Source organism: Triticum aestivum, chromosome 1D, assembly GCF_018294505.1.
Source record: "Triticum aestivum cultivar Chinese Spring chromosome 1D, IWGSC CS RefSeq v2.1, whole genome shotgun sequence".
Taxonomy (NCBI): domain Eukaryota; kingdom Viridiplantae; phylum Streptophyta; class Magnoliopsida; order Poales; family Poaceae; genus Triticum; species Triticum aestivum.
The window spans coordinates 414,443,859-414,468,145 of record NC_057796.1 but is presented as its reverse complement, the minus strand read 5'-3'; the positions used below and the strand labels follow the sequence as shown (position 1 = coordinate 414,468,145).

The 24,287-nt window shown below is 45.7% G+C and overlaps 2 protein-coding genes across 3 annotated transcripts; one reads left to right on the top strand and one right to left on the bottom strand.

The window, feature by feature from the left end:
- Positions 1-1,172: 1,172 nt before the first annotated feature.
- On the top strand, positions 1,173-4,789 carry LOC123182497 (uncharacterized). Its single transcript, XM_044595077.1, has 3 exons — positions 1,173-1,870; positions 2,764-2,868; positions 2,971-4,789. The coding sequence occupies exons 1-3, from the start codon at positions 1,556-1,558 to the stop codon at positions 4,522-4,524; spliced, it is 1,974 nt and encodes a 657-aa protein (XP_044451012.1). The 5' UTR covers positions 1,173-1,555; the 3' UTR covers positions 4,525-4,789.
- A 1,025-nt stretch (positions 4,790-5,814) lies between these two features.
- LOC123182496 (protein translation factor SUI1 homolog) lies at positions 5,815-7,732 on the bottom strand. 2 transcript variants are annotated; one of them, XM_044595075.1, is made up of 5 exons: positions 7,560-7,732; positions 6,759-6,866; positions 6,295-6,506; positions 6,165-6,218; positions 5,815-6,073 (listed from the first exon to the last, which is right to left on the bottom strand). In XM_044595075.1, the coding sequence occupies exons 2-5, from the start codon at positions 6,793-6,795 to the stop codon at positions 6,029-6,031; spliced, it is 348 nt and encodes a 115-aa protein (XP_044451010.1). In that variant the 5' UTR covers positions 6,796-6,866; positions 7,560-7,732; the 3' UTR covers positions 5,815-6,028. The 2 variants fall into 2 exon arrangements, with proteins under 2 accessions (XP_044451010.1, XP_044451011.1); XM_044595076.1 differs by lacking the exon at positions 7,560-7,732 and adding an exon at positions 7,332-7,526.
- Between the last annotated feature and the right edge of the window lie 16,555 nt (positions 7,733-24,287).

Sequence of the window (24,287 nt, the reverse complement as noted above, 5' to 3'; positions counted from 1 at the left end):
GGCCATCATCAACGTCTCCGGCGTGGGTGGTGCACGGAGATTCTCGTTGAACCACGACCCTGCTCCTCCTTTTGGATCCATGGGTCTTCGCCGGCCACCACTCGAACTATCTTTTCCAGCGACATCCTCATAGCGTGATGTGGTCCACGGGGCATGTACGGCGGCGTTCTCATTGAAACTGTCCACTTTTGGTTCCCCGTTTTGTGTTATTAAACCGCGTCCCTTTATAATAACCAAACTAAAATTAACTTGAGTCGGAAAATTCACTGTCTGTGTTCTCACAGGAAAACTAGTTTTCAGATTTTTGCACGCACACCGACGAAGGAGAAGAATGGGGAGCGCGTGTTTATGAGGTACTTGATTTTTCTTTTGAGCAGTCACTTTTCTCTCGTCCGTCCGATCAACATCCAACGCCGAATGTGCGTGCACTGTTCTTCTTCCTCTGCGCGTGACGGTTCGTCCTTCACCCCCGCGACCTACCTACCCTTAACTACTTTCCTCCGCCTCCCGGCCCGCGGGCGCTGTCGCGCCTAGTCCTCTCTCGCCTTGACCTCCCCCCACTGTTGTGTTGGCCACCACCTTGACCATCCCTCTAAGCCCTTCGACCCACGACAACTCCGGTGACCACCCCATCCCTTCTCATCAACCTGCACCCGTCAAGTTTTGGACTCACTCCTGTCAGCTATCGTCGGTTGCCGCTCGGCCTCGCCGTCCCTGGTGATGCTCATGCTGCCCCCGTTTCGGGCTCACGCTAAGCCGAAAAGGGGACTTGATGATTAGCAAATGCGAAAAAATTCAATTAGTTGGGCGCACACCTCCATGAAGTCAAAATACCATATGGTACATTGTGAAAAGTCGTAGCAAAATTTGTGAACTGCATGAGGTCAAATTTAATATGCATAGTTTTTGTTTTGCGAATATTTTTGTATGTGTACTCGCTACCATAATCCCTCGCCCATTTCCATTCTTTTTCTTAGCACACGAAAAGTCATATTCATTCAAATTTTAGCAAGTGATATTGCTACTAAATTTTTGTTCTAAAACTTTGAGGTATATACTCTCACAAACACAACTCACTGTGGATATCCCATAAGCCCTAAATCACTATTGTGTCTTTTATCCAAACAGCTCAACTTAGACCATTTTTGACTCAACCCAAAAACATTTCACCATCACAAGCCACAAATTCCAAATCCCAAATTACTACCAAATCCACGAGAGAAGAGAAACAAAAGCAAAACAAATCCTTCCATTCCATTCCATCCATCTCCCTTTCCCCTTCCCTTTTCCCTCATCCCACGTTCTCCAGCCTCCATCACGAGCCTACGCAGCTACCCCTACTACTACTACTAGTACTACTCGTAGCACTACCGCCAGTCGTATCAAAACCACCACTGGGCACACACACACCACGGCGTCCCCTGCCGTGGCACCAGCAGTACTGGATCTCGCCCGCAGACCCGCACGCGCATCCGCCTCCCTCCCTCCACCGGTGAATGCCACCGCCCCCGCCCGCCGCCGACGCCCACTGAGCGAGCGAGCGAGCCCGCGGCCAATGGCGCGCTCCCGCCGGCCCCGCACGCCGCAGGCCAAGTCCCCGCCGCCCAGATCGAGGGAGCCGGCCGCGGTCGCTGCGGCTTCCCCGGGGCCCGCCTCTCGCCCCCGCCCCCGCCGCCGGCTGCGCGTGCAGAGCCCCTCCCTGGCGGCGTCCGCGCGCCGCGTGGCGGCCGCGCCGCCCGCCACCCCGCCGCTCCGCTGGCCCGGGGACGCCGCCGCGCGTGTCGGCGCGGGGGCCGCCTCCGTGAGGAAGATCGCCGCGGCGCTCTGGCGGGTCCACCCGGTGCCCGAGGAACCGCGGCGACGGCCCGAGGTAGGGGTTTGTCTCCCAGATCAGCGTGGATCTTCTTTCCCCGTGGCTGCGTGCGTCTGTGCTGCTGTGGCGTTCTAGGGTTTCGTTGTGGCCGTCCTCTGGTGGAATGCAACCAGCGACGAACTAGTTAGAATTTTGGTCGTTTGGTGCTCTGTCACCCTTTTTCTACAAGTTTTGAGCTGATTGTTCTGAAAGCTAGGTGTCCCCGCATCCGATGGGCGAAGGGAATCGGGTGCCATGGCTGCGAATTTTGTCACAATGTTACTGTCTCGGCACACCGCGTCGCCGATTCGACGGACGAAGGGACCATTTTGCCGCTGAGCATTTTTAGTTGGAGGTGGAATGTGACTATCTAGCATAAATGTTGCTTATTGCGTCATAATGTGTAGCAAGCTGTGCATCTACTTCGCTGGGTAAATTTTGGTATTTAGGGAGAGATAGCAGGGTCCATGTTTCCGCATCAATTTGGTACCACTATCATGTCGGGTTTTATGTTAGATTTGAGCATGTCCATGTCCTTTGTTGATCCAATTGGTGATCATTGCCGTCCTAGATTGCTTAGTGTTAGCTGTATCTCCATTAATCGGGCCCAGGGATGTCACATCTCCATGTTTCCATTATTATCTACCCTCTAATCAGGGTCCTTGTGGTCCCTATATATTGCTGTTAGTGTTACTATCTGTAATGGTGACCATCCAATGGGTGGCTTTGAACATTTTTTTCTCCATTTGACTTGTAGATTTTGTAACATATACTCCCTCTGTCCCCAAATAACTGTCACCTACTTAGTATAACTTTGTACTAAATCAGTGACGACACTTATTTTGGGACGGAGGGAGTATTAATATGTGGTTTTGAAGTGTTGGTGATGAGCTAACAGAGATAATTTGCAGCCTAACCCGAAGCCTCTGCATACGCCGGATCGGTGCAATTACTACAAAGCTGTCCTGGAAGGCAGGTCAGGAAGAAAACCTCTTGGCAACGGCAGCATTCATGAGGTATATTCCTTGTTCACAAATTATTACTACTTAAGAGTACAGTTCACCATTTTCTTTTCTGATCTTGTTTTATTAATGAGAATGATTTTGATCCTAAATTAGGTGGGAGCTTACTCTCCATCACCTCGAATCGAAATGGAGGTGGCAACCAAGTGGGACCGTCGTTGCTTGAACACGTCGAGGGATGCTGACTGCGATTCCTTTGATCGTTATCCAGTGAGTGCTGATGCAGAAATCTCTGCACTAAGAGCAGAGCTTATGCAGGCTCACAACAGGATTCATGAGCTTGAAGCTGAGAGTCGGTCTGCAAAGAAGAAGCTTGATCACATGTTAAGGAGCCTTTCTGAGGAAAAGGCTTCCTGGAAGAGCAGGGAGCATGACAAGGTTCGAGACATCTTTGATGGTGTTAAAGAGAGTCTGAACCGGGAGAGGAAGAACCGACAAAGGGCAGAAATTATGAATTCCAAGTTGGCCACTGAGGTATCCGAGTTGAAGTTGGTGGCAAAGCGATACTTGCAAGATTATGAAAAGGAGAGGAAGGCCAGGGAGCTTATGGAGGAGGTGTGTGATGAATTAGCAAAGGAGATTGCGGAAGACAAAGCTGAGGTTGAGGCTCTGAAGAGTGAATCTATGAAGATGAGAGATGAGCTGGAGGAAGAAAGGAAGATGCTGCAGATGGCGGAGGTTTGGCGCGAAGAGAGGGTTCAGATGAAGCTCGTTGATGCAAAGCTGACACTAGACAGCAAGTATTCACATCTGAGCGACCTTCAGTCTGAGGTTGAGGCTTTCCTCAGTTCCCACGGAGGCAATACTGCAGATAAAGAGATGGTAAGAGATGCAGAAAGGCTAAGGGAAGCAATTTGCTCTATGAAGTTTCATGATATTAAGGAGTTCTCTTACAAACCGCCACCTGCGTCAGAGGACATTTTTGCTGTATTTGAGGAGCTCAGACAGAGGGAAGACACTGACGAGAAGGAGATTGGGCAGTGTAATGGAGATATCCCCATCGGTCATGCAACAAAGATCCACACAGTTAGTCCTGAAACTGACATCTTCCTGGAAAAACCATCAAAGAGGTATCCCCATCAACCCTGTGCCAGAAATGAAGAGGAAGATGACAGCGGATGGGAGACTGTCAGCCATGTCGACGAGCACGGCTCGAGCAACTCACCAGGTGGGAGTGAACCATCAGTCAACGGCTTCTGTGGAGGAAACGGCGCATCGGTGAGCGGAACGGACTGCGACGACAATTCTGAAAACTGCAGGTCCATCAGCGGTATCAGCGAAGTATGTTCGACCACAGCAGAGAAGTACCGGAAGAGAGGGCCTTCTTTCGCCAGACTCTGGAGATCATCAAACAACGACAATGGCCGCAAGAAAACAGGATCAGAGTTGTTGAACGGGATGCTCTCCAGCGGCAGAATGTCGAACTCCGCTCTCTCGCCCACCCTGAAGGGCAGCGAGGTGTGCACGGTTTCGCCGAGCGTGGGCGAGTGGAGCCCGGAGCTGGTGAACCCCCACGTGGTGCGCGCGATGAAAGGTCGCATCGAATGGCCCCAGGGCGCGAAGAAGCAGAGCCTGAAGTCCAAGCCTCTGGATTCGAGATTCGACGGCCGCAAGGTCCAGCTGCGCCAAGCGTTGAAGCAGAAGATATAGGATGGCCCGGCCACACGCTGTATCCTACTCGTATTTCTGAATATAGGACGATCTTGCCTTGTACACGGGGTGGGTGCCTGATCTGGAAGAAGAAATCACTTGTAGTAACATTGGTCCCTGAAATGGGTGCTATCATCGGCTGTACCTAATTGATGTTCTGATAGCCCTTTAGCTCGCATAGAAAATTTCACGACGCCCTTGTAATCAAATGTAGTATCAGTAGTATTTTTCAATCAAACGCATTACTTAGGCATGTCTCTAGACACTTTGACCGTGGCTGCTTCTGTCTGTTTCTTGTCCTGGTGATGATGTATGTTTCTTGAGCTGGACCGAAACTTTGCGTAGGAACTGGAGGTGCTGTGACCAAACTGATTTGAGAGGTCATCTGCTGTAGAGGAGCTTCGCATTTATAGAGAAGTTTGCGTGTGCTCATCTGGATGCTGGAGCTATCTTACTATGTGAAAGTGTGAGACTCATCATCTGCACCCTTGGGCTGTGGAGTATTCGGTTTTGCTAAATCTCAGGTGCCTAAACTTATTTGTGGCGTCAGTCAGTTTTCTCTGCCAAAGCGCGAAGCTGAAGGCGGGACAGCATGAGGAGCACCGGCCACAGCAAGGCCGAGCCGTGTGCGAGTGGGAGCCGGCAATGGCGAGTCCGAAACTTAACCAGGGGTGCAGGAGAGGGGCTGCCGGAGGTGTTCATCTGGGCGATGCTTAAGAGGGACGGTGGCCAACATGGCGATGGGGGAGGGGGGCGGCAGGTAGGGAATTATGGCTATAGGTAGGCCACAGGGTAGGAGGAGGAACCGTCACAGGGAAGGAGGAAGAAGATGAACAGATGGCGGCGTGCTCCTGACAGTTGGATATTGATCTGATGACCAGAAAGAGAAGTGACTGACATGCATCATTTTTCAGGTACCTCACGTATAGGTGCTCCACAGTAGATGACCCCGTGACTTCGCATTGACTATACGCTTTCTGTAGTTTTGCTGACAGATGATTAACGTTTGGAATCTGGGAACAGTAAACGTGGAGCACATGGTTAACTACAGTGTCGAGCCAGCGCCATGAGATAAGCTTCCCCTTAGCGGTGTGGTCTCAGATGACTCGTCCTTGTCTGCGACCTACTGCCGACTAAGGATTCGACAAAACGATGTGGGCCAAGAATCGGCAGATACTGGAGCAGTAGCAACCAGCACGCAGCACATTAGGCTCATCAGACGAACAAGAAAACAAACATCCACGATCGCGACGACGAAGGAAACGAAACTTGGGACCAAAACCAGAGCCATAGCCAAACGATACAGATTTTTATTTAGTCGGCAACATCTTAGACAAACCATACTGATATGCTGGTACTGCAGCAGCATAGTAATCAGGTGACAACACAACTTGCATCAAGCAAGACACGGTTCAACAAGCGGGCGGCAGTATATATGCCTTATGTCTTCAATATAGAGAAGAACTGGCTGGCGGTTCGAGCATTTATCGGAGGCGGCTAAGGCTTAGAAGCCGTGGATCTTGATGAGCTCCTTCTTCGCAATCCCAGCCTTTGCAAAACAGAAAGGATGGTATAATCAGTCACAAGAACGTTTGACAGAATGATAAATGGTGTTCGTCTTGTTAGACGTCGGAAGGTACCTGGACTAGGAAAGTAGCAACATTCTTACGCTGATCACCCTGAAGCTGAATGACCTGCAGAGGGCAAATCATAGTCAGTATAACAGCATCAGGCCGAAAAGCAATTGAAGCACGGCCGGCAGTATCATACCTGGCCTAGCTCCGGATCCTGGACTACTGTGCCATTGCAGCAGAATTCCTTCTTGAGATCCTTGAGGATCTTGTTGTAGCTGAACTCCTTCTTCAGGCCCTGGACAGTGGTCAGACTCTTCCTGCCGTTGCGCTGCTGGATGCGCACATGCACATAATCTTTTGCGCCGGGGCCTGCACCAGCATCCTCAGCATTTGCCTCAGCAAAAGGATCTACGGAGGAAGACACCATATCAGACAACATGTAGGTAGAGCTCATGTACATACCAAGGTCACGATGAGTAACATGAAAGTATCATAACAAGGGGACCAGATTGAACACCAAACCCTTGTTTAGGATAATCAGGTGACTACAATTTAGTTTTGAGAAGCTCAAAGTGACTAAATTACATACATCAAACTACAGAATGTTCAATTTAGCATTTATTTCATGAGAAGCGAGACATGGATGCAATGGAAGCATACCGAAGGCAGATGGCAGAGTAACGTCGAGATCAGACATGAAACTTTGTTGTTGAGGTTTGACTGGCACCGAACAGATTAAGGTTTCTCTTGTTGGTCCTTATGTGGAAGCTGCGCAGCATCACAATATCCATCACATGCCATTCATTGAATTTGATGATTAAATGGAAACAAATGACAACTGAAAGCGATATGCAGGACCTAAGCAAATCAGGCACCCTCGTGCCTAGCCGAGACCTAGTAACTTCATCGACCAAAACGAAACAGATCTACAGACCTCCCGGGGGACAGATGAACAGAGATGAAACTCTCCGAGGATTACGGGAATCCGAGATGCGCATAGCGCGACAAATCGACGCATCGAAACATTTCCCCACCAATAACGAGACCAAGTTCTCCCGTACGCGAACGAATCGCGTCAATTTAAGCTATACACGGAGTTCTACCGGAACAGATCACGAGAATAACCATCGATCCGTAAAAAATTAATCCCCCAATTTTTTTAATCACCAAGATAAGAAATTCCCGAGAGCCTGACCACCCGACAACTAAACCGACACAGATCGCCTCACCCACCCCGACTCCTCAGCAGACACGAACGCGAAATCAAGAACAGATCGCTTCAAATCCGGGCACCAAAAATTTCCCCCAGGCCCCCGCCGCCAGATCCGCCGGCCTCCGGAATCACTAACCGCGGGAGCGCGGAGCGATCGAGAGAGCTCGCGACGAGACGCCTAAAGATCCCCAAATCTTGGAGGAAGCTAGCACGCGGATTTAATCGGGGAGGGGAAAACGGGTGGTTACCTTTTGCTGGCGGAGCGCACGCGACAGGAGAGGGAGGGGACGCGGTGCGGTGAGAGGAGAGAGAGAGAGAGAGAGAGAGAGAGGCGGATGTGAGCTTGGCCGGCCGGGAGGCGTCGCGCACTTATAGCGGGAGGAAACGTATAATTAGGCAAACCGCCTTATGCAAAGAGAGGGGGGCTGTACACGGCTCTAGGGTTCTGGATTCCCTCCGACCCATCCAGAAAAGCCTTTTTAATAGATTTTATTATTCATGACTATTCTTTAATTGCCAGGAAATTGTCATTACACAGAGTAATTAATTAATTAATTAATTAAGGACGCCGATAACCACCGAACGTTCAAATTCGAAGGGACCTCCCGATGAAGGATACATCGATGGAACACTCGGATTGGAGAAGATTGTTAACATTGTCTTTCAAGCCAAAATATGCATCGATTGGATTTAAGATTTTTGCCAAGCTGGGTTGCCCTGCTCGTGTGCTTCCCCGTTATATTCCCGATCATTCGGCTAAGGGGCAAAGGGAGCACCGCTGTGATTGTTACTCCCGGGTCAGCGGTGTAGTACCTCTGACGGACAGAGCCGAAAGCTAGCACTCTTAAACGTTTGAATCGGTCGGCCATGACATAGGAATAAAGTAGAGGGGGTCTTTCAAACCACGACCAGGGGCTTTACCCCCGAGGTAACCCGTCTTCGGACTCATGTGCTGTTTTCGAGTTACATAAGTATGATCATTGTTCGAATTATTATAGACTATTATGTTTTAGACAGATTCTGTTTTTGTTGCGTTGTTTGCTTGTTTTGATGAATCTATGGATTTATATAGGGGGTATAAGCCATGGTGAAGTTAGAATACAGTAGGTATTATGCAATAATAAAATGTGAATGAGTTTACAACAGTACCTAAAGTAGTGATTTGCTTTGTTATACTAACAGATCTCACGAAGGTTTTTGTTGAGTTTTGTGTACTGAAGTTTTTAAGTTTTGAGTGAGATCATAATGGATGAAAGAATAAGGAGTGGCAAGAGCCTAAGCTTGGGGATGCCCGAGCCACCCCAAGGTAATATTCAAGGACTCCCAAACATCTAAGCATGGGGATACCCCGGAAGGCATCCCCCTCTTTCTTCTACCAACTATCGGTAATTTTACTTCGAGCTATATTTTTAATTTTTATTCATCACATGATGTGAGTTTTGCTTCGAGCGTCGTGTATTATATGAGTCTTTGCTTTGTTTGCTTTTTAGTTTGTCACAATCATCTTTGCCGGACACACATTTTTTAGTGGGACACACATTATTCGTGATTTGTTAGAATACTCTATGTGCTTCACTTATATCTTTCGAGCTAGGCAGTTGCTCTAGTGCTTCACTTATATCTTTTAACATGGTGGTGGTTATAATTTTAAAGAAATAGTTGCATTCTCATGCTTCACTTATATCTTTTTGAGAGTTGAAAATAGTAATGGCAATTAGTACAAGTTATGAATTTGGTCCTAATATGATAGGTATTCAATAAGGATATAATAAAAACTTTCACGTAGATCACTGAATATGATAAGTTTGATTTGTTGTAATAGTTTTGCAATATAAAGGTGGTAATATGTGGGTTGTGCTAGTGATTAATTATGGTTTAGTAAGAATATTGGTGTTAAGGTTTGTCATGGCCGAAGCATGCACGTATATCTCTCGTTATGCTATGAAGTTGGAGCATAATTTATTATTGATTGTCTTCCTTATGGTGGCGGTCGGGGACGAGAGATGGTCTTTTCCTACCAATCTACCCCCCTAGGGGCATGCGTAGCAGTACTTTGCTTCGAGGGTGAGTACATGGATTATACGCACTCTCACCTTTCCGCAATTTGCTAGCCTCTTCGGTACCGTGCATTGCCCTTTCTCACCTCGAGACAAGTTTGGGGATATCGCTTATCGGGAACTTATCGGTCGACCTATGATAAGGGGTAAATCGGCCAGTTTATCGGCATATCGGCCGATTTATCGCCATATCGGTTGATTTATCGGTCAATATATCTTATCGGCCAGACCACGATAAGCGATAAATCGGCCGATTTATCGGAATATCGGAAGATATCTTGAACAGTGCCTCGAGATGTGTTGCAAACTCCGTCAGTGCATCCAAACCCCGTGATATGATACACTCTATCACACATAAGCCTCCTTATATCTTCATCAAAACAGCCACCATACCTATCTATTATGGTATTTCCATAGCCATTCCGAGATATATTGCCATGCAACTTCCACCATTCCGTTATTATGACACAAATCTTCATTGTCATATTGCTTTGCATGATCACATTGCTGACATAGTATTTGTGGCTCAGCCACCATTCATCATTTTTTATACATGTTATGCTAGATCATTGCACATCCTGGTACACCTCCAGTGGCATTCATATAGAGTCATATTTTGTTCTAGTATCGAGTTGTAACTTTTGAGTTGTAATTAAATAGAAGTCTGATGATCATCATATTCATTATTAGAGCATTGTCCCAAGTGAGGAAAGGATGATGGAGGCTATGATTCCCCCACAAGTCGGGATGAGACTCCGGACGGAAAAAGAGAGGCCAAAAAGAGCCCACAAAAAAGGAAAAAAGGCCAAAAAGAGCCCAACAAAAAAAGACAAAAAAAGAGAGAAGGGGCATTGTTACTATCCTTTCCACACTTGTGCTTCAAAGTAGCACCTTGTTTTTCATATAGAGAGTCTTCACTACTAGGGAAAACCCTAGTAGTAGCGCGGGTTTAAAGCCCACTAGTAGCGCGGGCAGCCGCGCTACCAATAAGGCGCTACAGCTATTACTTAGCAGTAGCGCGTGCGACAAGCGCTACTGCTAAGACACATAGCGGCAGCGCTTGTTCTGTCCCGCGCTGCTGCTAATCTAGCTAGTTGTAGCATGTTTTGTATCCATCGCTACTAGTACTATTTTTTTTTCATTTTTAGTGTATTTATACGCCGTTATATAAATTTTGGTACAATACCAATTATGAGGTTTATATCATTATGTCCATGACAGTGTGTCAAATGAAGGTGGATTAGGTTCAAGTGGAGGCAATATGTGGTGCATGTCAAAAGTATACTACTAATCCAAACTTGATCTAGTTTGGACTAGTAGTACTTTCGATGTGCACCACATGTTGCCTCCACTTGAATCTAATCCGCTAGCACAAGCTATTTAATCATCATCATAGTCATTACCACCAACAGTATTTATTTAATCACCATAGTCATAGTGTAGCACATCATCATCTTCAAACTCATTCTAGCTAGCCAATCACCACCAACAGTATTTATTTAATCATATAGTCATTACCACCAACACTAGCTATTTAATCATCATACTCATAGTGTAGCACATCATCATCTTCAAACTCATTTCTAGCTAGCTAATCACTCCTACTGCTCTCTCTCTCAGGTAAAATAACATAAAACATGTGTAGCTCTCCTCCTTCATCAAGTTGGAGCATGCAGATGAACCTGTCTCCTAATCGTGGGCTGCGCTTCTCATTGCTGCTCCCTAGTACTTCTCTGCGCTCCTCCATCACAAATTTGGTCCAGTCTTTCACTATTAAGACTTCCTCGCTCTTAGAAATCCTGAATGCACTAAAGTGCATTGTAGGATATCTTGGCCGTAAGCTAACAATACTCATGGTACCATTAGTCTCGATCCCATGAGGCACAACATTCATCGGGAGTCCCTGTTGAAGAACATCGTATAGTAACATACTTAGCAATGAAGTTTAGCTTAAAAAATAATGTATGCAAAAGATGCACTGAGGACAAATAGTAAAAATCTTACCATCTTTCCTAAATAGATGTGACCGTAGTTCATTACGAACACTATTGGTCGCACGTTTTCAGTACTAACATTTCTAAATGCAGGAAGAAAATTTGTCTTGACAGTATCAAGATCCTCAAGCCATGAAACATAATGACTTAGCTCCTCGTAGTTTAGTTCAGCCCCGGGACAGTAGTAGGTCCTGTCTACCAAGCGCTGGACATGTTTGCTTGAACTGAAATAAGCTGACAATAGAAATTAGTTGTCAACTATTTTTGAATAAACAATATCAAAGACATAAATATGGTTGAGAAACTCACATAATGGTATAACTGGAGGCGTCTGAACATCGACCCAGATGTCGGTATTACCTTCAATATCATCTTTCGGACGAATATCAAAGGTGATGACCATATCAGGCTCAAATGCATAAGTCTTGCATAGTGCTTGCCAAGTTTTGCATCCAAAATAGGTGTAGTCGTCTGCGTTGTATAATTTTGCGTGGAAAATATAACCATGCTCGGTCTTCAAGTAAACTTTCTTTACCACCATAGTACGACTGAAACCTATCTTATCCAAGACAAAAACTCTTGCATGGCAGGGGATACGCTAGTAGAATAGTAAAAAAATTAAATTATAAGTTGAAGCAAATGAAGCAGATGTCATGCTTAATTACGAAAAAAGACTTGTCGTTGTGACTTACTGTATCCACTTCGAAGTTCACGTCCAGCTTGATGCTGAAGCGCCTATCATCATCTAGGAAGATTCCGTCGCACAGGCCGCGCTCGTCTTCGCAGTATTTGCAAATACCGAAATCCTTTTCGTTGTCAGACATTTCCTATGTTCATAGTTGAAACATCAATTGAAAATCGATCGAAGACAACTCCAGGATACTCAAAATATCTTATAGGACTCATATTGACATGAGCATTCAATAAGCAAAACCAAATCGTAAAATAAATAAGTATTCAAATTAGCATGCATTCAATAAGCAAAAGTAAATCATCTCATGCGTCCATACATCGTCGAATATTATCACTAATACATCCCGAATAGTATCATACATATAACATCACTAATACAACTAAAACCCTAGCGCACGACGGGTATCGGCGCGGGCGGTGGACACCCAAAGAGAAGGAACCATCACAGGATCATAGCTCCAGTGAGATCCCTGGAGAACCTGCCAGGTATTGGAGAACATGTGCTCCAACGCAAACAAGTAGCGACGGACGTGTGCGTCCTCCTCACTGACACAGTGACGCACCACCTCCGCGGGGTCCTCGAGCCTCTGGACCGTCACTGGCCCACGCGACCGCCACCAAAGAAGGTTTGGGTCAATGACAGGCTGGCTCCTCACCAACCTGCGCCCCCCGGTAGGTAGCGCCTCCCAGTACCACCCCGACGGAGCCCGGTCCCGGACATGGCCCATCTGGTGACGCAGGTGTCCTCCGCCGACTCGACGACGAGGATGCGGGATATGCATCGTCGACGTCGATGCGGGAAAAATTGCTTTAACTAAAAAAATAACAACAAATGTGACATGTTCAACTAGTTCTTACGATTAAATCTAGTCAATTAATTCTATACCTAATAAAATGAATAACGACATAAAAAAAAGTCCTATGCTTTGCAGGAACGTTGACTCCTTCCCGGTGCGGCAAATCCTGGGCACTCGATATGTCCTAGTTTGTAGCACAAGTCATGCCGAAATTCACGGAAATTTTTGGCATGACTTTTGCTAAAAAGTGGACAAATCGAGAACCTGAAATTTGCCGGAACGGAAATGAATCAACATTTCGGCAAAACATAGGCCACTCGGCTTCATTTCCTGGAAACAACAAAGCCACTCGGCTTCATTTCATCAATGACATATATCATATAACAACAATATGCAAATGAAATTACTGTTTAGGCATTTTCATAAAAATTTGCCCTAGCTAATTTCCTAAAAAAAATTGCTAATCATTTTTCCTAAATGCTAAAAAATGCCTACTGCCCTAAACAAATCTAGGGTTCATATGGAACACCTAGGGTTCATATGAACACCTAGGGTTCATATGAACATCAACACAACATCAACACATATATAAATTGCCCTAGCAGAGAGAGAGAGGAGGGTAGGGGAGAGGAGAGGCAGAGCCTTACGGTGACTGCGGCGAGGGAGGGGCAGGCGGCGTCGAGGTCGGGGTCGGGGTTCGGGCGCGCGACGGAGGGCAGCCTCGAGGTCGGGGTCGGGGGCGGCGTCGAATCCGGGGTCAGGGGCGGCGTTGAGGCGGGAGAGCGACGGGAGAGCGCGCGGCGGCCGACGGGTGACGGCGGCGGCGACAGCAGAGGAGTTGCGTTTTGGGGGAAGTGGCCGTTGGGAAGAACGAATCGAGCGGTTAGGTCAGAAGTAGCAGTAGCGCGTTTCAGGAAGTGCGCTACTGCTAACATAGCTACAGCGCGTTCCCATATACGCGCTACTGCTATACCATTCTCTTTTTTCCCCTTTTCATTTATTTTTCTTTACATTTTATTTTTTTCCTTTCACCTTTTTGTATTTCTTTCATTTTAATTTACTTTTCTATTTGCTTTCCATTTAATTTTATTTACTTTGGCAGTAGCGCCTCTCAGCGTAAACGCGCTGCTACAAAGCAAATAGCAGTAGCGCGGTTTGACGAAGATCGCTACTACTATGTGCAGTCTATCGGCTAAACCGTGGGAATTTTAGTAGTAGCGCTTTTGTACTCGGGCGTGCTACTGCTATAACTGTATCTGTAGCGCCGTTTACACCACTGCGCTACTGCTAATTAGCACCAGCGTGCGTTTTTAACATGCGCTACTGCTAATGTTCTGTGTATAAGGTTTTCCCTAGTAGTGCTCATATGCTTTCACTTTCATACAACTAGTGGGAATTTTTCATTATAGAACTTGTCTTGTATATTCCAATGATGGGCTTCCTCAAATGCCCGAGGTCTTCATGAGAAAGCAAGTTGGATGCACACCCACTTAGTTTTCGTTTTGAGCTTTCATACACTTATAGTTTTTAGTGCATTCGTTGCATGACAATCCCTACTCCTTACATTGACATCAATTGATGGGTTGATTCGTCTCCAATGTATCTATAATTTTTGATTGTTCCATGCTGTTATATTATCATTCTTGGATGGTTTACAATCACTTTACAGCAAATTTATATCTTTTTTGGGACTAACCTATTGACATAGTGCCTAGTGCCAATTGCTGTTTTTTGCTTGTTTTTTACTGCGTAGAACATCAGTACCAAACGGAGTCCAAACGCAGCAAAACTTTTTGGAGAATTTTTTTGGGCCAGAAGACACAGGATGGGCCAAAGAAGTACCAGAGGGGTGCCCCGAGGGGGCACAACCCACCTGGGCGCGCCTGGTGGGTTGTGCCCACCTCGGTGGCCTCCCGCACCGCCTCTTCGCCCTATAAATACCCAAATATTCCAGAAACCCTAGGGGAGTCGACGAAACACAATTCCAGCCGCCGCAAGTTCCAGAACCACGAGATCCAATCTAGATACCATCACGGAGGGGTTCATCATCCTCATTGGTGCCTCTCCGATGATGCGTGAGTAGTTCATTATAGACCTACGTGTCCGTAGGCAGTAGCTAGATGGCTTCTTCTTCTCTCTTTTTGATTCTCAATACAATGGTCTCTTTGAGATCTATTTGATGTAATTATTTTTGCAATGTGTTTGTTGGGATCCGATGAACTTTGAGTTTATGATCAGATCTATTTTATCCATGAAAGTTATTTGAGTCTTTGATCTCTTATATGCATGATTACTTATAGCCTCGTATTTCTTCTTCGAATCTTTGGTTTAGTTAGGCCGACTAGATCGATTTTTCTTGCCATGGGAAGAGGTGCTTTGTGATGGGTTTGGTCGTGCGGTGTTCTTTCCCAGTGATAGAAGGGGCAACAAGACACGTATTGACCATTGCCATTAAGGATAACAAGATGAAGATGGGGTCTATTCCTACATGAATAGATCTTGTCAACATCATGTCATCGTTCTTATTGCATTACTCCGTTTCTCTATGAACTTAATACACTAGATGCATGCTGGATAGCGGTGGATGTGTGGAGTAATAGTAGTAGATGCAGGCAGGAGTCGGTCTACTAATCTTGGACGTGATGCCTTGATACGTCTCCAACGTATCTACTTTTCCTAACGCTGTTTCCTCTTGTTTTGGACTCTAATTTGCATGAGAATGAAACTAACCCCGGACTGACGCTGTTTTCAGCAGAACTACCATGGTGTTATTTTTGTGCAGAAATAGAAGTTCTGGGAATGGAACGAAACTCTGCGAGGATTTTTTATATCAATAAAGAGAATTTCTGGAGCCAAGAACCACCGGAGGGGGCACCTGGGTGGGCACAACCCACCAGGGCGCCCTCCCCCTCCAGGCGCGCCCAGGTGGGTTGTCCCCACCTGGTGGCCCCGCAGACTCTGAAACCGACGCTATAAAATCACATATTTCCAGAAAAAAACAGGGAGAAAGAATTATCGCGTTCCACGAGATGGAGCCGCCGTCACCTCCTGTTCTTCATTGGGAGGCCAGATCTGGAGTCCGTTTGGGGCTCCAGAGAGGGGGATCTTCGATCTTCGTCATCACCAACCCTTCTCCATCGCCAATTCCATGATGCTCCCCACCAGGAGTGAGTAATTCCTTCGTAGGCTCGCTGGTCGGTGAGGAGTTGGATGAGATTCATCATGTAATCTAGTTAGTTTTGTTAGGGCTTGATCCCTAGTATCCACTATGTTCTGAGATTGATGTTGCTATGACTTTGCAATGCTTAATGCTTGTCACTTTGGGCCTGGGTGACATGATTTCAGATCTGAACCGTTTATGTTATCACAATTATATCCATGCTCTAGATCCGACCTTGCAAGTTGTAGTCACCTACTACGTGTTATGATTCGGCAACCCCGGAGTGACAATAGTCGGGACCACTCCCGGTGATGACCGTAGTTTGAGAAGTTCATGTATTCACCGTGTGTTAATGCGTTGTTCCGGTTCTATATTAAAAGGAGGCCTTAATATCCCTTAGTTTCCAATAGGACCCCGCTGCCACGGGAGGGTTGGACAAAAGATGTCATGCAAGTTGTTTCCATAAGCACGTATGACTATTTACGGAATACATGCCTACATTATATTTATGAACTGGAGCTAGTGTCGTATTGCCCTAGGTTATGACTGTCACATGATGAATATCATCCAACAAATTACCAATCCAATGCCTACGAATTTATCTTATATTGTTCTTGCTAAGTTACTACTGCTATCTTTATTGTTGCACTTGCTACAAAATCACTACTATCACCGTTACCGTTACTATTGCTGCTGCTACTATTATCCAAACTATCATACTACTTTGCTACAGATCACTTTGCTGCAGATAATTAATCTCCAGGTGTGGTTGAATTGACAACTCAGCTGCTAATACTTACAAATATTCTTTGGCTCCCTTTGTGTGGAATCTATAAATTTGGGTTGAATACTCTACCATCAAAAACTCTTGCGATCCCCTATACTTGTGGGTTATCAAGACCTTTTTCTGGCGCCATTGCGGGGGAACATAGCTATATTTGTTGAGTCAATTGGGATTATTATCAATTTATCACTATGAAGAATCTGAAGGATGCTAAGACTATGATTTTTCCCTCTAAGACGAGGGGAGAAAATTGTACGCGAATATGATGAACCTCTTCGGAAGGAGGTCTTCGAAGAGGAGATCCTCGGAGGCATTTTCTAGTGACGGTTCCGTTCGTCGGTCTTATGTTGAACCAAGTGAAAGCTCCATTCGAGATGCCGCCACCAAAACATGCCTATGGCCATGCGATGATTATATGGTGAGTGTGGGCATTAATGAAGGAAATATTCCCTAGAGGCAATAATAAAGTTATTATTTATTTCCTTATATCATGATAAATGTTTATTATTCATGCTAGAATTGTATTAACCGGAAACATAATACATGTGTGAATACATAGACAAACATAGTGTCACTAGTATGCCTCTACTTGACTAGCTCGTTGATCAAAGATGGTTGAGTTTCCTAGCCATGGACATGAGTTGTCATTTGATTAACGGGATCACATCATTAGGAGAATGATGTGATTGACTTGACCCATTCCGTTAGCTTAGCACTTGATCGTTTAGTATGTTGCTATTACTTTCTTCATGACTTATACATGTTCCTATGACTATGAGATTATGCAACCCCCGTTTACCGGAGGAACACTTTGTGTGCTACCAAACATCACAACGTAACTGGGTGATTATAAAGGTGCTCTAAAGGTTTCTCCGAAGGTACTTGTTGAGTTGGCGTATCTCGAGATTAGGATTTGTCACTCCGATTGTCGGAGAGGTATCTCTGGGCCCTCTCGGTAATGCACACCACTATAAGCCTTGCAAGCAATGTGACTAATGAGTTAGTTGTGGGATGATGCATTACATAACGAGTAAAGAGACTTGCCGGTAATGAGATTGAACTAGGTATTGAGATACCGACGATCGAATCTCGGGCAAGTAACATACCGATGACAAAGGGAACAACGTATATTGTTATGCGGTTTGACCGATAAAGATATTCGTAGAATATGTGGGAGCCAATATGAGCATCCAGGTTCCGCTATTGGTTATTGACCGGAGACGTGTCTCGGTCATGTCTATATAGTTCTCGAACCCGTAGGGTCCGCACGCCTAAAGTTTGGTGACGATCGGTATTATGAGTTTATGTGTTTTGATGTAACGAAGGTAGTTCGGAGTCCCGGATGAGATCGGGGACATGACGAGGAGTCTCGAAATGGTCGAGACGTAAAGATCGATATATTGGACGACTATATTCGGACATCGGAAATGTTCCCAGTGATTCGGGTATTTTTTGGAGTACCGGAGAGTTACGGGAATTCGCCGGCGAGTATATGGGCCTTATTGGGCTTTAGGGGATAGAGAGAGGGGAGGCTGCGCGCCCCCCAAGGCTTAGTCCGAATTGGACTAGGGGGAGGGGCGGCGCCCCCTCCTTCCTTCTCTTCTCTTTTCCCTTTCCTTCTCTCCTACTCCTACTACTTGGAAGGGCTCCTAGTTCTACTAGGAAAGGGGGAATCCTACTCCCGGTGGGAGTAGGACTCCCCTAGGGCGCGCCATAGAGAGGGCCGGCCCTCCCCCTCCTCCACTCTCCTTTATATACGGGGGAGGGGGCACCCCATAGACACACCAATTGATCTCTTGATCTCTTAGCAGTGTGCGGTGCCCCCCTCCACCATATTCCACCTCGATCATATCGTAGAGGTGCTTAGGCGAAGCCCTGCGTTGGTAGCAACATCATCACCGCCATCACGCCGTCGTGCTGACGGAACTCTCCCGTGAAGCTCTGCTGGATCGGAGTTCGCGGGACGTCATCGAGCTGAACGTGTGCTGAACTCGGAGGTGCCGTACGTTCGGTACTTGGATCGGTCGGATCATGAAGACGTACGACTACATCAACCGCGTTGTGCTAACGCTTCCGCTTTCGGTCTACGAGGGTACGTGGACAACACTCTCCCCTCTCGTTGCTATGCATCACCATGATCTTGCGTGTGCGTAGGAATTTTTTTGAAATTACTACGTTCCCCAACAGTGGCATCCGAGCCAGGTTTATGCGTAGATGTTATATGCACGAGTAGAACACAAGTGAGTTGTGGGCGATACAAGTCATAGTGCTTACCAGCATGTCATACTTTGGTTCGGCGGTATTGTTGGATGAAACGTCCCGGACCGACATTACGCGTACGCTTACGCGAGATTGGTTCTACCGACGTGCTTTGCACACAGGTGGATGGCGGGTGTCTGTTTCTCCAACTTTAGTTGAACCGAGTGTGGCTACGCCCGGTCCTTGTGAAGGTTAAAACAACACTAACTTGAGGAACTATCGTTGTGGTTTTGATGCGTAGGTAAGAACGGTTCTTGCTTAGCCCGTAGCAGCCACGTAAAACTTGCAACAACAAAGTAGAGGATGTCTAACTTGTTTTTGCAGGGCATGTTGTGATGTGATATGGTCAAGGCATGATGCTATATTTTATTGTATGAGATGATCATGTTTTGTAACCGAGTTATCGGCAACTGGCAGGAGCCATATGGTTGTCACTTTATTGGATGCAATGCAATCACCCTGTAATTGCTTTACTTTATCACTAAGCGGTAGCGATAGTCGTAGAAGCAATAGTTGGCAAGACGACAACGATGCTACGATGGAGATCAAGGTGTCACGCCGGTGACGATGGTGATCATGACGGTGCTTCGGAGATGGAGATCACAAGCACAAGATGATGATGGCCATATCATATCACTTATATTGATTGCATGTGATGTTTATCTTTTATGCATCTTATTTTGCTTTGATTGACGGTAGCATTATAAGATGATCTCTCACTAAATTTCAATATAAAAGTGTTCTCCCTGAGTATGCACCGTTGCCAAAGTTCGTCGTGCCGAGACACCACGTGATGATCGGGTGTGATAAGCTCCACGTTCATCTACAACGGGTGCAAGCCAGTTTTGCACACGCAGAATACTCGGGTTAAACTTGACGAGCCTAGCATATGCAGATATGGCCTCGGAACACTGGAGACCGAAAGGTCGAGTGTGAATCATATAGAAGATATGATCAACATAGTGATGTTCACCATTGAAAACTACTCCATCTCACGTGATGATCGAACATGGTTTATTTGATTTGGATCACGTGATCACTTAGATGATTAGAGGGATGTCTATCTAAGTGGGAGTTCTTAAGTAATATGATTAATTGAACTTTAATTTATCATGAACTTAGTCCTGGTAGTATTAGCATATCTATGTTGTAGATCAATTGCTCGCGTTTAGCTCCCCTGTTTTATTTTTGATATGTTCCTAGAGAAAACTAAGTTGAAAGATGTTAGTAGCAATGATACGGATTGGATCCGTGATCTGAGGATTATCCTTATTGCTGCACAGAAGAATTATGTCCTTGATGCACCACTAGGTGACAAACCGATTGCAGGAGCAACTGTAGACGTTATGAACGTTTGGCAAGCTCGATATGATGACTACTTGATAGTTTAGTGCACCATGCTTTACGGCTTAGAATCGGGGCTTCAAAGACATTTTTTGAAACGCCACGGAGCATATGAGATGTTCCAAGAGTTGAAATTAGTATTTCATATTCATGCCCGTGTCGAGAGGTATGAGACCTCTGACAGTACTTTGCCTACGAGATGGAGGAGAATTGCTCAGCTAGTGAGCATGTGCTCAGAATGTCTGAGTACTACAATCACTTGAATCAAGTGGGAGTTAATCTTCCAGATAAGATAGTGATTGGCAGAGTTCTATAGTCACTATCACCAAGTTACTAGAACTTCATGATGAACTATAAAATGCAAGGGATAACGGAAACGATTCCCAAGCTCTTCGTGATGCTGAAATCGACGAAGGTAGAAATCAAGAAAAACATCAAGTGTTGATGGTTGAAAAGACCACTAGTTTCAAGAAAAGGGCAAAGGGAAGAAGGGGAACTTCAATAAGAACGGCAAGCGAGTTGCTGCTCAAGTGAAGAAGCCCAAGTCTGGACCTAAGCCTGAGACTAAGTGCTTCTACTGCAAAGGGACTGGTCACTAAAAGTGGAACTGCCCTAGATACTTGGCGGATAAGAAGGATGGCATAGTGAACAAAGGTATATTCGATATACATGTTATTGATGTGTACTTTACTAGTGTTTATAGCAACCCCTTAGTATTTGATACTAGTTCAGTTGCTAAGATTAGTAACTCGAAACGGGAGTTGCAGAATGAACAAAGACTAGTTAAGGGTGAAGTGGCGATGTGTGTTGGAAGTAGTTCCAAGATTGATATGATCATCATCGCACACTCCCTATACTTTCGGGATTAGTGTTGAACCTAAATAAGTGTTATTTGGTGTTTGCGTTGAGCATGAATATGATTTGATCATGTTTATTGCAATACGGTTATTCATTTAAATTAGAGAATAATTGTTGTTCTGTTTACATGAAAAAAACCTTCTATGGTCATACACCCAATGAAAATGGTTTGTTGGATCTCGATTGTAGTGATACACATATTCATAATATTGAAGTCAAAAGACGCAAAGTTAATAATGATAGTGCAACTTATTTGTGGCACTGCCGTTTAGGTCATATTGGTGTAAAGAGCATGAAGAAACTCCATGCTGATGGGCTTTTGGAATCACTTGATTATGAATCACTTGATGCTTGCCAACCATGCCTCATGGGCAAGATGACTAAGACTCCTTTCTCCGGAACAATGGAGCGAGCCACTGACTTGTTGGAAATAATACATACCGATGTAAGCGGTCCAATGAGTGTTGAGGCTCACGGCGGGTATCATTGTTTTCTAACCTTCACAGATGATTTGAGCAGATATGGGTATATCTACTTGATGAAACACAAGTCTGAAACACCTGAAAAGTTCAAAGATTTTCAGAGTGAAGTAGAGAATCATCGTAACAAGAAAATAAAGTTTCTACGATATGATTGTAGAGGCAAATATTTGAGTTACGAGTTTGGCCTTCAATTAAAACAATGTGGAATAGTTTCACAAACTCATGCCACCTGGAACACCACAGCATAATGGTGTGTCCGAACGTCATAACCGTACTGATACGTCTCCGTCGTATCTATAATTTTTGATTGTTCCATGCCAATATTCTACAACTTTCATATATTTTTGGCAACTTTTTATACTATTTTTAGGGACTAACATATTGATCCAGTGCCTAGTGCCAGTTCCTGTTTGTTGCATGTTTTTGTTTCGCAGAATATCCATATCAAACGGAGTCCAAACGGGATAAAAACGGACGGAGATTATTTTTGGAATATTCGGAGAATATGGGAAGAAAAATCCATGCGAGACGGTGCCCGAGGGAGGCACGAGGCAGGGGGGCGCGCCCCACCCCCTGGGCGCGCCCCTGTGTAGGGGAACGTGACAGAAAACAAAAAATTTCCAACCTACGCACCAGCCCAGGACCACTATGGAGACTGCATACATGGTTTGATCTTTTTCGTTACCGACTCGTAGCGCAGCGGGAAGTAGAGTCGATGACGATCGGCGGTGCAGATCCCCGCAGCTAGGATTTTCAACCTCCCAACTGCGAGGATGTATACCCTCATCTGCTCCTCAGACAGCCCTCCGGGAGACGGTCGAACAGCCCCCCAGACGGTGTCGCGGACAGCCTTTCGGGAGGACCTTCGAAACTCGAACGGTCACTCGGACAGCCCTTCGGGAGGACCTTCGAAACTTGGACGGTCACACGGACAGCCCTTCGGGAGGCACTCACAAACTAAGACCGAAACTACAATCTCTCTACAGAGTTGCACACATACAGTGTCATTTATCCGGCAGGGCTTCGCCGTCCAGAACTAGTTCCTGCCGGAACCCAGACAGCCTTACGGCTCTACGAAACTATTTCGTTGGGAGGGAGAGAGAAGCCAGATCATGCATGGAACTTGTATGTGAGAAAGAGTGAGTGTGGAGGGCTGCCCCTCCACCTCTATCTATAGGAAATCCCAAGGGGTAGGGTAGTTTAACACAAAAACCCCAAATGCACATGAATGAAGTCCTTCCTCAAGGGCATAAGAGTGAAACCAAGGAACAAGAGGGGCTCCAAGGTGGAGCCCCAAGTGTGGCTGGCCACACCCCTTGGGGGGCCCCCATGAGGGCCTCCCAATCCATCCATGTCATCCCTAGATCTTTTGGGCAAAGCCCCAAAAGGTGGCTTTCCATAAAATATCCCAAAAAGCACTTTCATTATTCACGACGACATTTTTCAGCGTCCGTTCGAACTGAAAATATTTATGTGGGCTTAGAACATTTCCAGTACCCACCATAATAATTTTCAACATGTTCTGGAACAATTCCAGTTTAGTGATTTTCATCTGCGAAAAGCATCTGAACCGGTTCCTGCAGCTCCGGAACATTTCCGGTTTTTATTTCTGAAAATTCCAAAAAGTTTCCAGAATGATTCTGGCACCCTCCAATAATTATCAGGCATGTGCCGAAACCATTTTGACTTAATGGCATACCCCGAAACAACTATTTCGGTTTCACCGAAACTCATCCGGTGACCTCTCTCTGCTGAACATTTCCGCTGTCCGAAACTTTTTCGATGATTTTCTCTCAGACTCCCTGTCTAGTATTCAACAGATAGATGACCCTTAAGCGTGTGACCCTATAGGTTCAGTGAAGTATAGACATGACCGGGAACCCCTTCCGATCAATGATCAACATCGGAGCCATGGACACCCATATTGACCCCCTATACCCACACGAATGAATATTCGAGTGAACCTCCAGTTGCAGTGAGATATTCCTGTTGCTTCGCGATATGTCACAAACACCCGAGGTGAGATTTGTTGCATCCCCGTGGACGAACAATTTGTCCACCATGCAAGTTACCTCGTTACCGGTTTTGTTCTCTTTTCTCGTTTCCGTGTTCCGGCATCCCAGTGATCAAATCACACTGTGTCTGGCCAGACGATGATGGATACTGTAATACCGAGAGGGCCCGAGAATATCTCTCCATCGTCGAAGGAGCAAATCCCAATCTTGAGCTATCAAGTTACTTGACACACTTTTCCATGAACCCGTAAGCCGCCGTAATAGCCACCCATTTACGGATGACGTTTAACAAACCCCAAAGTTCATGAAGCAAGCATGAAGAAACTCGATACTCTCATGGTCTAAGGAATCATGCAAACGTTAACCATCTCTGTATTATGCACCATTAACTTGTGACGAATGAATCTCTTAGCATAACATCAATCCGGGTCGATTCAACACAAATGATCTCTTAATATTGTGCCCTCAAAATTGCTGGCATAGACATGCCCATGATCAGGAAAACAGAACCATCATGCAACACTTGAGCTAGT